This window comes from Neopsephotus bourkii, unplaced genomic scaffold, assembly GCF_033783945.1.
Source record: "Neopsephotus bourkii isolate Nb327-2 ecotype Australia unplaced genomic scaffold, CSIRO-AGI_Nbou_v1 NB_1491, whole genome shotgun sequence".
Classification (NCBI taxonomy): Eukaryota; Metazoa; Chordata; class Aves; order Psittaciformes; family Psittacidae; genus Neopsephotus; species Neopsephotus bourkii.
Genome location: NW_026901967.1, coordinates 628,236 through 645,165, shown reverse-complemented (window position 1 = coordinate 645,165; position 16,930 = coordinate 628,236). Strand labels below are relative to the sequence as shown.

The 16,930-nt window shown below is 40.8% G+C and overlaps 2 protein-coding genes across 2 annotated transcripts; both read right to left on the bottom strand.

Annotated features, from left to right (window-relative positions):
* Positions 1 to 467: 467 nt before the first annotated feature.
* CCDC125 (coiled-coil domain containing 125) lies at positions 468 to 12,382 on the bottom strand. Its single transcript, XM_061369303.1, is given in 13 exon segments — positions 468 to 661; positions 664 to 793; positions 907 to 1,040; positions 1,877 to 1,889; positions 2,563 to 2,811; positions 3,370 to 3,412; positions 3,414 to 3,483; positions 3,904 to 3,986; positions 7,008 to 7,093; positions 7,812 to 7,889; positions 8,775 to 8,861; positions 10,235 to 10,293; positions 12,005 to 12,382. Coding segments are annotated over 13 exon segments (1,497 nt in total). The 5' UTR covers positions 12,276 to 12,382.
* Positions 12,383 to 14,117: 1,735 nt separating this feature from the next.
* AK6 (adenylate kinase 6) lies at positions 14,118 to 16,877 on the bottom strand. Its single transcript, XM_061369280.1, has 5 exons — positions 16,784 to 16,877; positions 15,980 to 16,072; positions 15,605 to 15,663; positions 15,373 to 15,518; positions 14,118 to 15,245 (listed from the first exon to the last, which is right to left on the bottom strand). Exons 1-5 carry the CDS (start codon positions 16,809 to 16,811, stop codon positions 15,056 to 15,058), a joined length of 516 nt encoding a protein of 171 aa, XP_061225264.1. The 5' UTR covers positions 16,812 to 16,877; the 3' UTR covers positions 14,118 to 15,055.
* Between the last annotated feature and the right edge of the window lie 53 nt (positions 16,878 to 16,930).

Sequence of the window (16,930 nt, the reverse complement as noted above, 5' to 3'; positions counted from 1 at the left end):
TACTCAGTAATTTCATCACAGGACATTTTTAAGTATTTCACAGAATCCCAGACTGGTTTGTTTTGGACTTTAAAGCTCATCCAGTTCCAACCACCTGCCACAGGCAGGGACACCTTCCACTAGTGCAGCTTGCTCCAAGCCCCGTCCAACCTGGCCTTGAACACTGCCAGGGATGGGGCAGCCACAGCTTCTCTGGGCACCCTGTGCCAGTGCCTCAGCACCCTCACAGGGAAGAACTTCTGCCTAAGAGCTCATCTCAGTCTCCCCTCTGTCAGGTTAAAGCCATTCCCCCTTGTCCTGTCCCTACAGGCCCTTGTCCAAAGCCCCTCTCCAGGTTTCTTGTCACCCCTTTAGGCTCTGGCAGCTGCTTTAAGGTCTCCCCTTAAGGAGCCTTCTCTTCTCTAGGCTGAATAGTATCCTTCCACAACACCCTTTTTAAAAAAAGAAATTATTGCCACAGATGGCTACTAGATCACCACAGTTTCATCTGCTTTTCTACGTGAATCATTTTCTTCACAGTGCCCTTCAGAGGGCCAGGAGTGTGATTTTTGAAGCATTTTTACCGGATTGTCACATGTTTTTGCACTGTGAACTGGGGAAACACTGCTTTGAGAGCAAGGGTTTTGGCAGCAGGCACATTCGGGGCCCGATGACTCCTGTATTTGTACTGATGAGTACATAGCATCCCATTTCCCGTATCCTGTTCCGAATCATCTACTCTTGCCTCAATTGCTCGAGCTAGCATGTAGTTAACCTTTCTTTGATGGGCCAGAGCCTCCTCTTTGTCATTTACCTGAGTATTTATTTAAAAGAGGAAGAAAAGAAAGTAGTTTATAAGCTAAGAAAAAGCATTTTGTGTAAAATGACAGATTTGGACTCATGATGAATATCTAGCAGAACACTAACCAGATCTATTAACATCTTCAGGATTTCATTAGGATTGTCCAGCTCTTTAACTTTCTTGCCATCCGCCTCTGATGACAGCAGGCTGGATAGTTTTTGTCCCAGACTGCTCTTGTTCCCTTGTAATGTGACATGCCCTAAGGAAAATAGAAGTACACAAACTGTGGCATTAGTGAGAAAGAGAAAAACTTCCTAAGGAACTGTGGAACTAAGGACCCTGACTAATTTCCTCTTAAAGGGCAATGCAGTCTACAGCTTCTCTCATTCTAAGGAAAAAAGAAAAAAAATAAATATATATGTATATCTTTGACATAAGCCACTCAAGAGATTCTAAGATTTCTAAAAAGTTTAAAATACATACATTACACAAATTTAAGGTATCAGTATATAGAGCTTGGAAACAATGATGTCAGCACTCAAGATGTGTGCTGTTTTAATATTACGTGACAAGGGTGCTCAAGGAATTTAGGCTGGGGGAAGTGAGGTGTTTAGTCTGAAGAAAAGAAGATTCAGGGGGGACCTTAATGTTCTCTACAACTACCTGAAAGGAGGATGAAACCAGCAGGTGACTGGTCTCTCCTCCCAAGGAACTAACAATATGACAAGAGGAAATGGCCTCAAGCTGCACCAGGAGATGTTTGGACTAGCTTTTAAGGACAATTTCTTCCCTGAAAGGGTGGTCAGGCATCAGAACAGACAGTAGTGGAATCACTGTCCCTGGAGGTGTTCAGAAAATGTGTATATGAGGCCCTCAAGGGACACAGTTCAATGGTGACATTGGCAGTACTGGGAACACTTGGACTTGATAATCTTGAAGGTCTTTTCCAAACCTGGTTGATTTTGCGATTCTTTGATTCTAAGACCCACCTCAAAGCAAGGCATGTCCAGGTCAATGGCTAACACAAATGTATCTTAGTGCCATTCCTAAATTCTGCTATGGTTTCGACCATGACAAAAGCACTGAAGTACTTACCTTTATCCTTTATCTTAAAAAATGAAAGGATCATTGGAATTCTTCCTCTTTTACAAAGGGCTTTGTAACTCGTTTTGTAACATATGAAGTGTAAGAATAACAATAAATACTCACATAGATACACATAGAATCATGGAATAGTCACGGTTGGAAAGGACTTTAGATCATCGTACAAAAGGGACATGACAGTACTTATTTTCAAAACAAGTCAGTCACTGGAACTTCTGCAGTGGGGCCACTAGGATGGTTTCCACATCTATAGAGTTAACTATGAATTAGAAGAAAAATTCTAAAACTACAGAATTCCACTGAATTAAAAGCCTTAAGAGCTTGAAAATTACATTACTGATTGAAGAGTGATGCAAATATACAGTTTTCAGCAGATCAGCTTCCTGACCTAACTGGGCGAGCAGGCTGGTGAGTGCTGATGTCAATGCAGGGGAGGGGTAGAATGCACTGCCAGGAAGGATAGGAAAGGGTCAGTGGTAGTCCACACTCATGCTGGGCATACACTTATGGAGTGCGTACATTTAGAGTGTTCTTTACTTTTTTTTTTAAGATTAAAAAAATATGGGTGGAAGGAAAAAAATGAGAAAGATTTTTTTTGTTTGTTTCTAGTAAAGCTGATTGATAGTGTAATTACAACTTTATATCGGCAAAAGTTAGAGCATTACAAGATTACAAACAAATTCTAGATTAATTCTGAGATGCATTCTTGGTTTAAAACACATTAGTTTGTGTAAGCTGTAATAAGAGTGTTTCTGCTTTACTTAGTTTTGAGCACAAGCATGCCTCTGCATGTTCACATTTAAGCCAAGCAGTGTTACCTCTTGCTTGAGATGAAGAAGTTGCTTTTGTGTTACAGCTGCCATTTTAGCACAGGGACAAGGCTGTCCCCCAGAAGCACTGCAGGTGCAGGCTCCAAGAACCGCCAGCTGAAAATCCAAACCAAACTACCAGTTAAATATCTAAGTGCACACACAACACAATCCAAGAGATTCCAGATGACTAGCAAAAAGCATCCTGAAACTACAAAGGAAGTATAAGAGTCAGGGGAAGCAAGCTGCAAAAGATTTAGGTGTGATTGCTTTTGACCCACACAAAGTGTGAGTCACACACGAAGTGTGCTTTTTTCAGCAAGATAAACTAAAGGCAAAACCTATCAGCCTCTGGATGCTACTCCCTGAAGACTTAATTAGATTTATTTTTTTTTCAATAAGTAAATCTATAACCAAAGGGGTAAAGATTTAAAGAATTAGGAAATAAAAATTAAAAATGCTAGCTTGTGAAAAATAGCCTGATGCTCCATCTACTCTTTCTTTGCAATACAATCCACAAATTAGAATGTTAACAGGCAAGGGTATACTCTTATTAGCTAAAAATTGGTCCAAAGAAACAGTTAAATAATCAGTAGGCAAAAAAATATGTATGTATCTGGAATATAAACATATATCTGAATCAGCCATTTTGAAAAGCATGTAAGTTACACTTACTTCAAAACCTGTAAAATCTGTAATGTCACTTTTATTCAAGGACATTTTCCTGAACAACCTTCTGTTGTTTCACATCTAGCATGGCAAGAAATTCCAAGCACTGCTGATTCAGCACTATGAAATAAAACAAGGAAAGTGATTACAAAGTCTGTTGCTCTGACTTCTTAGCTTCTGAGTTTATCTACACAGAAATTAAACAGTTCTATAAAGCATCAGTTTGGGAATATGCAGATGTAGCAACTCAGATCCCAGTTTTGTTTTCCCAGGCCAGTGAGATAAGATAAATATACTTTCTTCATACCTGATCTACTTTTTAAGCTATACATACCTAACTCCTCCTGCCATTTATTTATTTTTAAGAGGGAAAAAAACCCAAACCAAACACAACTTTTCCATTGAAAGCAGGCTTCTGCATAGCCACTAAGATCATCTGCCAGTAACAAAGAGACTTTTACCAACAGAAAGCTTCCTGTTTTATTCCTGCATTATTCCTGAGAAACAACACATTAAGAAGAAAAGCTGTTGGCAGCTTACTTGCATTTTCAGCTTTAGAAATTTTAACTTCTTCTGTTCTCATTTTCAATGCTTCCTTAAGAGCTGCATTTTCACAATATATCCTGCAGAAGTTAGAAAAAGGATGTACTACCTTTTAAAATATTTTAGATTAGGATTACTGGGAAGACTGAAGAAAAAAATCAAAACTGGAAACAGCTGAGTTGCCAGTTTGACAAGATATTATCCATGCTGCATTATACAACTTGTTTTCTCACTTTTAGTATTTTTTATTGAGAAAAATGGTAGAATTTTCCCATAACAATACCTGTACCAATAATACATAGTATGCTGTTAGATCCAAATCTGCTAGCCAGGGGCCAGTGTCCAACCTGACACTCCTCCTAACCAACCTGTGTAGGCTCTGTGTAAGCTTGGTCTGAGTGGCTCTGACCCAAGGCTAAGGAAGCATGCTTTGCCACTCTAGCTTCTTGTTTTCCAGGGCTGCACGTGGCTCTGCAGAGAGCAAAACCAGGAGTCCCTGTGCTCATACAGAGGTTTCTCTTGCAATCCAGATAGCATGGGCTGTTCAAACAGGCTAGCCTTATTCATGAAACCACACCCTTACACAAGCAATCTAAATGTGTCCAAGTACATCTGAGTGAATGTCTAAAAAATAAAATTAAAAAAAAAAAAAAAAAAGATCATTCAGCAACTTCAGATTTTAACAGAAGGTGAGTTTAAGCACCAGTACCATTATAATCTCAAAGAAATTTGTAATAATGAAGCTCTGAAACATTTGAGAGAAATCGCTTTACTTCCTTCAAAGAACAGAATTATTGGCCATGTGACAACAGGCCTTTGGTCTGAATTTTATAAAACAAACTTCCTGTAGGCTGAACACTGTTCTCAGGAACAGCTGCTCTGCCAAGTGTGGCAATCTTAGAGAATACAGTATACATTTATACCATGTTTTTCCTTGAGGTATTGAAGTATTTGCTTCTTGAATGCAAAAGTGGCAATCCACTCTGTTCTTGTGAGACCTGGCTTGCAGTACTGTGAGTCATTCTGGTGCCTCAACATAAGAAGGACATGGAGCTGTTGGAGAAAGTCCAGAGAAGGGCCATGAGGATGGTCAGGGGGCTGAAGCACCTCCCATATGAAGACAGACTGAGAAAGTTGGAGCTGTTCAGCCTGGAGAAGAGAAGGCTGCTTGGAGACCTCATAGCAGCCTTCCAGTATCTGAAGGGGGCCTACAAGGATGCTGGAGAGGGGACTCTCAATTAGAGACTGTCGCGATAGGACAAGGGGTAACAGGTTCAAACTTAAACAGGGGAAGTTCAGGTTAGATATAAGGAAGAAGTTCTTTACTGTGAGGGTGGTGAGACACTGGAATGGGTTGCCCGAAGAAGTGGTGAATGCTCCATCCCTAGCAGTGTTCAGGGCCAGGCTGAACAGAGTCTTGGGTGACATGGTCTAGTGTGAGGCATCCCAGCCCATGACAGGGGCTTAGACCTAGATGATCTTAAGATCCTTTCCAACCCAAACTAATTTATGGTTCTGTTATTTATTTGGTGCATCTATTCAGATGTCAGTAATGCAGAATGCTGTGAATTCATGGGGTTTTTTTTAAATAGTAGCCTGAATTATTTCACTTGGATAAACGAAGGGAATACACATTCTTCTCATCCTGCTGTCCTGTTTTCTGACACCTGTACCAGAAAGCCTTTTTGCGAAGCAGACTGAACTTTTGGTTTGCAGTTTGCTGAAGCCACAGCTGTAGTTTTCAACAGTTAATGCCAGTTTTGTTGCTCCAGACTACCTGGGTACGCTTCCAATCTCGTAAGTCAGGAAAGCTAAGGGGGTTTTCACAAAGTATCCCTCAAGGTAATTAAGTTAACAGGTGAACAAGATCAAGTATCTTAACAAAACTCCGCTTTCAAACAAATAGTTCGTAAACTTTTGGCTTATTCTTCAATTCAAAGTTTGAAGAAAAAAAAATTCTGATGGGTAGATGTCCTGGGTTTAGCAGTGGCAGTCATTTTTCTCTTTCTTGGTAGCTGGTGCAGGGCTGTGTTTTGACTTCCGGGCTGGGAACAAAGCTGATAAAAATGATGTTTTGGTTTGGCCAAGGACTTTGTGGGCCTCATGCTCTGCCAGGGAGGAGGGGAGCTGGGAGGAAGCAGAGACAGGACACCTGACCCAAACTGACCAAAGAGGTATTCCATACCACAGCACGTCATGCCCAGGATGTAACTGGGAGTGAGCCAGAAGGACTAGGTGGACGGCAGGGTTGGAGGAGGTATCGGTCGGTGCTTGGTCAGGCTGAGGGGGGCGAGTTATCGGTCGGCTGGTGATGGGGTGTTGTATTCTCTTCCCTTGTTATTTCCTTTATCATTACTATTATTGGTGGTAGCAGTAGTGATTTGTGTTATACCTTAGTTACTAAACTGTTCTTATCTCAACCCGTGGGAGTTGCATTTCTTTTTGATTCTCCTCTCCGTTCCCCCAGGAGTAGGGGGAGCGCAAGAAGGGGGGGGAGTGGGTAACAAGCTGTCTGGCTGTGGGTTAAACCACGACAGTAGACTTCAGAGATATCATTCCTACATTTAAATAAGGGAGACTGCTGATGGCTTTTTTCAAGGCCTTTTGCTGCACTGTTAGTTTAGTGCTTCTGGCATCTTCTGATTGCCTTAACTACACCTGCTGCCTATCCACAGCAAATCTTATTTAAACAAAGAACCAGTTGATTATCCTCTCTCAAAAGCATTCGGTTTTACCTGTATGTGTGCTCACACCTTCAGTGCAAGAAAATAAAGCAATGATTAACCAGCAAATGGTATTTCCACATGCATGCACATACCTCATTTACACTGAAAGTAAAGAACAGTCTGGTTCCAGCTGGTTAGCATAATAATATAACAGGATGAAGTGAAAATTCAGCCTACCAAAGCTAGAAGTTTCAACTGAAATATACAAATGTGACTAGCACGAAAATTAAACAAATATTCCCAAATCTGGAAGGAAATCAGGAAAATATGAAAAACCCTGAAAATCCAGTGAAGTAAACTTGGAACACAGGAAAGACATATAGCATTCAATGCAATTAAAAGAACTCACAAAAATACACAGTGTAAATCAAATACCTGTAATATTTTTCTGTCCATGTGTCTTCCACGTTTTTAAATTGATCCTGATCAAATTCAATTTCCCATTGCAAAATATTTATTTCCTGTGGAAACAAAACAAATCTGCAGCAGTTTATTACAAGCCTCCTATTGAAAGGAAGAATAACTGCTGGTGCTGAGATTAGCACTGGCAGAAATGTAGGTGACCAATGACGATGACAATCTATGATACTGCTAAAAATACATTTGGTGCCGCACACCAGAAAATTTCTGCATCACTGATCTGTGGATCAGTGTTGCATGAACTGATGCTTGTAGTGGCTTATGAGAAAAACAAACCCACACTGCCATGTTTCCCTGCCTACTTACTGTTCTGTGGCAAGGTCACACAGGAAGAGAAACAAAGCACAGAAACCAGTTTAACAAGGTAGCTCACTGCCACTGTCTTCCTCCTCCTCCCCATCTTCCCTATGAAAATTGGGCACCAATTTCTTAAACTTACTGCGAAGTTCCAGCTTCATAACTAAGAAATAGTGCAACTCCCTATGAATGATTTTGAAACTCACAACAAAGACCAACAGAAATTAAACAGCTTTAGTAACCTTCATGTACTATTTCTACACACTGTATACAGCATCAAAAAAATCAAAAAAGTGATGCATTAACATTTTCCCTTTCTACTAAAAAGGAATAATAATAATTAAAAAAAAATTGAACTAATGACAGATTTGTTCTAATCAAAATAAACAGTCTGATAACCCAATTTTAATAGCAACAAACTCTGTGTTCTTAGAGAGGCGTGAAGGAAAAATGCACCCTTACCTTTTCTAAAGTTCTCTTTTCTTCCTCAGTCTTTTGAAGCATTGCTTTTGTGTGACTAGTGGCTTTATTAAATACTGCCTGCAAAACAAAAACAAAACCAACAACAAACAAACAAAGCACAAGTCCTTAAAATACTGTAATTAAGTTTAGTTAATTTGGCTGTAGACAAATTTTTAGTGTTACATCATGAGAAATTCAAACTCAGAGTTAAAAAGGAGTGTGCAAAATTACAAACACTAGCAACTTACTTGTGGGTTTTAATTTCAAGTCACATAATGCTACGTTGCATTAACAAACTTGTGTTTCAGTCCCACAATCTTTTGTATTGGAAAATGTAGCATTCATTTAAGATGACATCATGTTTCTTTAGGGCTCATCCACAAAATCAGCTCTTAAACTTGGTTACAACATACCTAGACTTTGAGCCGGGTAACTTACTATGAATGTCTGAGGGTAGAAACTGCAGGCTATAAATGGGTTAAGCAAGCAGGCTAAAAAACAGGAACTGATTTCAACATAATCCATTGTGATAATGAATGAAAGTATCACAATCTGTGGACAAAACACTGACCTAACATTTAATGTATAATGTCCTCTAAGACAACATATGGAGCAGTCAACTGAAAATATCTGTGCTTTGCAGCAGAAGTTCAAGCACTGGCAGAACATGTAATTTAAAGGGCTGGAGAGAAAGCCTTGTTCTTTTAACTTAAATAAATCCTCAAACAACCTCAAAGATAAAAATGGAGAATTGCTACAACAGTAAAATCTTCTTCAATAACCACAATAGCTCCATGAAGTAAAAGTCGTAGAAGCCAAGTGTGTAAAATACTTGCAGATTCAGTGTTTTAAAGTCCTGGTAAATACAGGTTCAGGGAGTTTTAATGAGGAGTGGCAGAAAGATTTCTTTGATTTCTTCTGTTCTTCTTCCTTTACCATTAATGATTTCTGAAAAACTCCTACCATGCTCTGCAGAATTCTTAGGGCTTCATCTTTTCCTTCAAGTTGTCTCTGAGATGCTTCAAGATCAACTTTCAAAATGTCAACTTCCTGAAGCAAAACAAAATAGGTACACTGATAAAACCCAAGGTAGTCGTGTTAAAACTCATAAATGTAGAGGGCAATGTAAACTTGCCCTCTTCAAAAAACCAGTGTTCTGCTTCTATACTATATGATTCTTTCCTGAGAAGTAGCTTGCTTACAATGAAGAAATGTTAACAGCACATGCTAGCACCAAATCCTTGAAGAATACTTGTAATTATTATTCTTTCTGTTCTCTTCCAGGATATTTGGAAAATAAACCACTGCAGTTTTGCCTTGCTAAAGAAGATGCATGTATCAACATAGGTCCTGAGGTTTAAAATAAGGAAACAGAACAGTTTTCCTATATTGCAGTATCAAATACTACAAATACATACTAAAATATAAATGCTCTATTAATATGACATACCCTAAATATAGCATATAAAACATCTATACTCTATAGTGTGAATATCGTGTTACAACATTTGGATTAAAACCCCTACCTTGTCCACAACAAAACCACTGTCCACACAGATCCCTGCTGTAGTCACCTGACAGTCATACCCTTGTGCAACATTCCCCCCTTTGGAAGAAAGCAGGGTATTTTTCTAGTTTCCAATAGTTAAAATGAAATTTACTGCTTTGTGTACTTATTTTTCCTTAACCTCTATGTAGGTCACTCAGTTGTTCACTTGTTGTTATACAAAACTTTTTTTCATAGTTCTTTCAGGCCCGCAGCAATTGATACTAAATTTGTACTAATTTACACTAATTGATACTAAAATTGTACCTCAGAGCAGTGGCATTTCTTCAGTTTTGTCTAACTGAAAATGAGTAAGGTTCCTTGATGTTTTAACTTGCTGTGCACTGAAGGTTCTTCATGCTAAGAAAACCTGACAGTGACCTACTACAGGATATCCTGGGGTTAAAGAACACAGTACAGATGAAGTCGATACCCTGACAACTGAGGCCACCATGCTCTTTCTGCCCATACCGATGCCAACATATCAAAATATTTAACCACAGTAAAATTAAAATGTAGGCGTTAACTACCTTTCAGTAAAAATCCAGATTAAAACCCCAAAGACTACTCTGTTTATACTGAAGATTTTCAGGCCCTGAAGCTTAAATAAAGAAAACCTGCTAGAAAAGTAGTATGATCCTTTCAATATTATCTACATCTCTACGCTTTTCAAAATACTTCCTCTACATTCTCCCCATCACAAAAAAAAAAATATTTTTGTGTCATAAAATTGAATGAGGCTTCCAACTACTGCACTGGTTACAAAAATCTGAATCCATCCCTGATTCTGGACATGCCAAGATCTTCAGCTAAACCAACACTTTGCTATGTTAAAAGGAAATGCAGATTTCAACAACAGCATACTTGGCACAGTCACCTCTACAGCCCCCCGAAGTTGTTGCTTTAGTTCTTCATTTGGCACTTCAGCATTAGATTCTGTAAGATTGATAGCAGATACTAAATGCTGAGAAACTGTAATATTTACAAAAGAAAACATGAGAAGTTGCTTTACCCTGAAAACTGATAACATTCAGAGGTATATTTTTTCTTCAGGAGCCAATTAAAAGACTTAAGAAATACAGAAATACTAAAACCAAACACATTGTTTCACAGTTAAAGAAGTGAAATGGGGGGGAAAAAAAAAAGGTCAGCTATAATGAGACCTAAAATAAGGACAGTTGTTTTAGAATTTCATAAAAGAAACCAAACCCACACCCACAAAAGAAAATCCACCAAACAAAACCACAAAGCTGCCATCTTGATTAAAAACAACAAACCAAACTTTTTTTTTAGCTTCTTTTCAGATTGTAACTTTTAAACAACCACAGTCAACAAAACAGCATCTAGCACTATTTAGAATTAATGTCAGTTTTCAAGATTGGAAGATAAAGTATGTTAGTGGAATATCCCACAAGATTCAGTATTCCTCTACACAAGAAGTTACTACTTCTCTTAAACTAAGCAGGTTAAGATGCAGCCTTCTGCTAAATCCAAATCATGATGCATGTGGACTTTAGTCATGCTTTCATGAATGCTGCTGTGTGATAGACCTAGATCTAAGACAAGAATCACACAAAGATGACCAAAGATCATGCAAAAAGACCAGCATAAGGGCAGTGAAACCAACAGGAATTATGCTGTTTTCCTGACATCTTTGCACTGAAGATGATGAAACTGATAAAGAATAATTACATGTCTTATCTTATAGTGGTGTCTGGAGAGGATAGCAGGGACTTGTTCTAAAGGAGAAGAATAAGCAAGTTACAAAATACTAAAAATGGCTAAAAATGTGAGGGAAAGCAATTGATGCGGAATAAACAGCACTGCCTATATTTGATTTTATCCACAGCAGTGTTATCTTCACCTAATAAAAGAGAAAGGGAAAAAAAAAAAAGACACCACCGGAGAGCTGAGATGTGCAGATTCCAAAACCAACTTCTTAACATCAAAAATATGCCAACAGCAAATGGGGTTTTGAATATTTAGCCATAAGCTTTCACAGAATCATAGAACCACACACCGGTTTAGACTGGAAGGGACTTTAAAGCTCATTCAGTTCCAACCCCTTGCCATGGTAAGGGACGCTGAACAGGTTGTTCCAAGTCCTGTCCAACCTGGCCTTGAGCGCTGCGAGGGATGGGGCAGCCACAGCTTCTCTGGGCAACCTGTTCCAATGATAGAACCTCTAGGAAAACACACTTAAACCAGGCATCCAAGGAAGTCCATTAAATTTCATATCTATATTTAGAGAAAACCAATGCTGTCCCCCACCACAGATGTTCTTTTCTAAATGTCACTTTCAAAAGCAAAACTAAGCACTTTAAAAATGGTCAGTTTACACTAGAAGGGCCACAGCCTCACTTACTAAAAAGCAATTTTGCTGCCAAATGGTTTGGAAGGTCTAGGCACAGAGACTACTCTGTGTCTCCTACTGTGACACTAACAGCAACCTTATGAGCTGCACAAACCACCCTGTGAGGCTGCACTGGATCCTAGCAGTCATGTGCCTTGAGCCACCAGAGATGTCCAAGTGTTTTAGCACACACTTTGCCTTGAACTTGTTGACACCTTGTGAAGCAAATGAACTGCTTGGTTTTGCTAACGGGGTTTTCTCATGGTAAATAATAAACACTCAAATTACTCTTACCACACCTACGTTGCTGTGTGGAACTAGTAACAAGCTTTTTCGATGATCCATTGTAAAAACCGTTTTGTTTTGAGCCAAGAAGAGTTGCAGCATCACTTTCTTCCACTCTCTTTGCTGACAAGAGAGAATGACAAGCCTTTCCAGATCCCTTCCTAGATTTAAATGAATAGCAGCTCTGTAAATTTTTCCCCTCATAAACACCTCCGGGTCTTCTTCCGAGGCCGTTTCCCAAATCTCCACATACCATGTCATCCTCTTCTGCTTCCTCCATCTTCCGAGTTTTGGTTGGTCGTCTTGTTTTCTGACGTGGAGGACTTCACTTACCGGCGATGTGAACAGCACCTCCCGCAAAACACGGATTCTACCTAGAAAAAAAAAAAAAACAAAACAGGAAAACTCCGTCATGAAAGCAGCAGAACAGCACTAAAGTGAAAGAACCTGAAAGTGATGGTGCGCAGCCGCTTTCACGGCGGGTTGCGGCTGTCGGAAAACACTGTTCTGGCCGTGCGGTGAACCTTTAAAGCCGTGGGACCGCCCTGGTGAGGGTGGAACCTCTTCGGCGCCTTCCCCTCTTCGTTTCCCCCTAGTAGCGGAGCTCCCAACCCACTTGCCAAGCCGGCCGCAGGCGGCCCTTCCCGTCCTGGCGATGCTATTACCGCCCTGGGGCGGGCCGAAGCTTCGGGAGCTGGCCCGGCAGCTTGCGTGGTGGACGTGTTAACCCGTCAATGAGCAAGTCAGTTGTAAAGGATTGTGCGTGTGAAAGTTTGAAAATCTTGAGTTTGTAACGATGATGTTCCCTTACCAGCTCACAGGTGTTGAGAAGTTAGAAGACTGATGTACGAACCCTTTGGATCAGAAGAGGAGGAAAAGCTAACTTCAGAAAGATTAGAAAGAAACCCAGGGTCGAAAACACAGAAGCAGTTTTGAAAAGTGCAGGAAGACAGAAGTTAATGTCTCTAAAGGGACTTGGTTCACTGTGGAGGGCTGGAGCATGGAGACAGGCTGAGAGAGCTGAACTTGTTTAGCCTGGAGAAGGCTGCAAGGAGAGCAGCTCCCAGTGCCTAAAGGGCTGGCTGTCAAGAAAGCTGGAGAGGGGCTTCTGACAAGGGCCTGTAGGTATAGGAAAAGGGGTATGGCTTTAACCTGACAGAGGGGAGATTGAGATAAATTCAGAGGAAGGAGCTCTTACCTGTGAGGTGGAAGCTGCCCAGAGAAGCTGTGGCTGACCCATCCGTGGCAGTGTTCAAGGCCAGATTGGACAGGGCTTGGCGCAACCTAGTCTAGTGGAAGGTGTCCCTGCCCATGTCAGGGGTTGGAACTGGATGAGCTTTAAAGTCCCTTCCAACCCAAACCAGTCAGGGATTCTATGATTATAATCCTAGAAATCACACCCTGTAAGGTAAAACACCCTTGCCCACAGGGACATTAGCTCAAATAAAATGCATGTGCTGTGTCCTTAAACAGAGGGAATGCAAGAGCAAAGGGTTGGAGATACAGGGTGTTACCTACACAGAAAAGGCCTGTTACCACCATTTGAAATGTCTTACAAGGGATAGCTGGCAGGCTGATGGTGTGCTGACTTTGTGGACCTGTCCCCCAGCACCCATCTCTGTGCAAGTATAAATTAAACAATATCTTGACTCTGTTTGAGATTAGCTTGTTGCACTCCAGGTGAACAAGCCCACATTTTCACAACAGAGGGAGTGGTGGTTATGGTGCGGAAGGTCTGTACTTCACCTACAGCTTTCCCTCCAACCCAACAGCATTTAGATACACGACTTTGCTGGGCAGGATGCGGCCATTCAAAGCACATTTAGAAATCAGTGTTGCCCAGTGCACCTCCATTCCTTAGATCACCCTTCACCTGGTATCACAGTACCCCTGAAAGGAGCACATGCATGTTTATATCTTTACAACATTTGGTCCCAATTCTGCAAGGAAATCCACATTTTTTCAGCATTTCAATTTACATGAGTGTCAAATTGCTGATGTGGTATTCCTCTGTAAGTCTCACAAAATGAACAAACAAACCCACAAAACCACCCCAAAAAAAACTCTACCAAATTTGGAACTAAAATAGAACATGTAACCACAGTACCCTTTACCATAGAAATTTTCAAGGTCGTAAGAGTTTTATTATCCAGACTCATGCATATAAAAAGTTAATTAGCAAGTACTTTCTACAGAATCTTTCATGAGGCTTTACAATCCACAGTATCAGTAAGAAAGGTTATTTCATGCTCTTCCAGGACCCAGGCTTTACAAGCACTGAGAACAGATAGCTGCCAGTACCTTAAGTGTAACCATGTTTTGGATCGCAGGAGGTTTGTTATTCCCATCAAGTATTTCAGTGATAAACTTACAATGATAAATATGATAGGGGTGGGTGATACAGAGGGGAAACAGAGAAATAAAATTATTGTTTAATACACCACTCTGCTGCAGATATAGCTGATGATTCCTTACAGCGTAAGTAATTCCCAAAGTTTTGTGTAATGACTTTAAAATATCTCCCTTACCAAGTCATATCTCTTTCCTCCAAACAAAGCACCCTCCTTAAAATTTATCATACAGCCCTCACTCCATGTTAGCCTCCACATATTCAAGAATGCAGTAGAGTACAGCAGGTTTTAGTCTAACAGTTCAGAAACAGACTAACCCCTTTTCAGGACACTGTTTCAGAAATCAAAATTTGGTATAAAGCTCCTCAACTGCCACCAGTTATCAGGACTTTACAGTTTTCTTGGGGATCCTGGGGGAGGAGGCCTGGTTTTACTTGCAAGCTCAAAGAAATTCTTAATTATTTAACCTAGTTCCTGCTACTAAGGCAACTGTGACTTTCATTGACTGCAGAATTTTCACTTTGTCAGTTTTCCTGTATGCCTCCCTCAGAGGCTGTTCAAAGCCTTCAGCCTTCTGTGCTTTTGTCTGGTCCCCAGCCACGCAAAATAACAAAATTAATTTTAATGCATCATACAAGAATTAAAATTGTCAAATATTAACAACCCTCACCCCCAGAAGAGATCCAGCACAGTTCTTTTGCAGCAAATGTCAATTGTTGTCTTTTATCCATTGCTCAATCCATTGCATAATCTGATCCAAATTTCTCTCCAGGTCTTCGGGAGTATTGCTGTGTAACTGGTGTACAATTTCCTTTCTATACGACAACAGAGCTTCCTCATAAAGTGTCTGAAAAATTTCACACTGAATGTTGTCTTGCAGCTTTTTCCCCTTGTATCCCCTTAAAAACAACAGCAAGAGACAGTCTTAAGACATGTCGATAACTATATTCCACAATCAGTAATTTATACCCTAAAAAAATCTTTCATGAGGTCACACAACAGTTCTTTGTCCTTATTTATCCATACCTGCTTTCAAGTCTGTCATAGAGAAATGAATTTTCTGTACGAAGTACAAACACAATATGAAACCAGCGTTCAGGGAAGAAATCACAGCCATGATAATCAACAATAACTCCACCCTCACTCATTTTATCTTCTAGCTCATCTATTACCTACAAAAGAAACAAAGACAGGCAAGTTTACCTGAAATTACAGAAAGTCAAAGTACAAGCACGATAGTTTCAGAAGTTGGGCTTACTCTGTCTTCATCCAAAATTGGACAGTCATATTCCTCATCAAAACCTTCATACAGTTCTCCTGCAGCAAGAAGAATTTGTGGAAGTTTGTGAAGTAACAGCAGTTATTAAAATTATTTTTGTAGTTATGTTTATTTCAGGAGGATGCAAACAAAGGATAGTGCTCAGAGCAAATCCATAAAAGGATAAGTTTGTTGTTACTTAATACAAAGTGGGCCACAGTCACATAAATGCTTTTTCACCCTATGCCACCAAAAGCATTCCTGTTAAAGCAAATTCATTGCCATTCCACTTAATATACAATGCATGCACTGCAAATTGTACAAAGCAAAAATATCTTAAGTCCTTTGATGAATTATATTGTTAATATGGCCTACCATCTTTTGCCATGTCACCCACATTAACATAGGTCATCCCCGTTCTTGACGCCAGCTCTTTTCCGAGCGTGGTTTTTCCAACACCTGGAGTACCTAAAGACACAACCCCATGTAAAACATTAGGAGAACAGCGTGTAAATCCTCTTCAGATAACCTTCTACGGCATCAAAAAGGCAGCTTTTTCAGTCAATGCTGGCAAGTTTGTATAATAAAAAGGGGGCAAAACCCTGCATGATGACGAAATGTAAATAAGAACAATGTCTGGAGATGAAAAAAGAAGGCCAGAACTATGAAGAAAAGTCTCATTTTGTGCAAAAGTTTTATTCTAATCTGGATGATCACAGAATCCCAGACTGGTTTGGGCTGGAACGGACCTTAAAGCTCACCCAGCTCCATCCCCTGCCATGGGCTTAGCCACCTTCCACTAGACCAGGTTGCTCCAAGCCCCATCCAGCCTGGCCTTGAACACTGCCAGGGATGGGGCAGCCACAGCTTCTCTGGGCAACACCACCCTCACAGGGAGGTACTTCTTCCTCGGATCTCAACATCCCCTCTGTCATAAACCTTGTTTCATTCAAAGCCTAACCCAACACGGGAAACGTTAAGTTGGCACTCAGCGCAGCCCGGTCGCTGCTCCGCAAGAACCTCACACTCCAGACCACGGGTAGAGATGGGCGTCCCTCCGCCAGGCCCAACCTAAGCCGCTACCCTCCCTCCCTCCCTCCCCCCCCACCTCCCCACCCCACCCCACCCCACCCCTCCCCACCGCACCCCACAGCCGGTGCCGGTGCCGGTGCCGCGCACCCGTCAACAGCAAGTTAGGCCTCCTCATGCTGCCGCTCCACACCTGCGGCGGGCACTGGTGGCCTAAGAGATACGTAAGCGGGGGCCTTCTCCGCACAGCCGCCCGCTGATTGCGTCACTCGCTTTGCCGGGGGGGTTGGGAGGCTT

What these genes read in the sequence shown, in the direction of transcription:
- AK6 (XM_061369280.1), bottom strand. Translation starts at nt 16,811, where the DNA reads ATGAGGAGGCCTAACTTGCTGTTGACGG. An exon ending in GGGTGACATGGCAAAAGATG is followed by an intron (nt 15,664 to 15,979) that starts GTAGGCCATATT and finishes TTCTTGCTGCAG; the next exon opens with GAGAACTGTATGAAGGTTTT. An exon ending in TATGACAGACTTGAAAGCAG is followed by an intron (nt 15,246 to 15,372) that starts GTATGGATAAAT and finishes GTTGTTTTTAAG; the next exon opens with GGGATACAAGGGGAAAAAGC.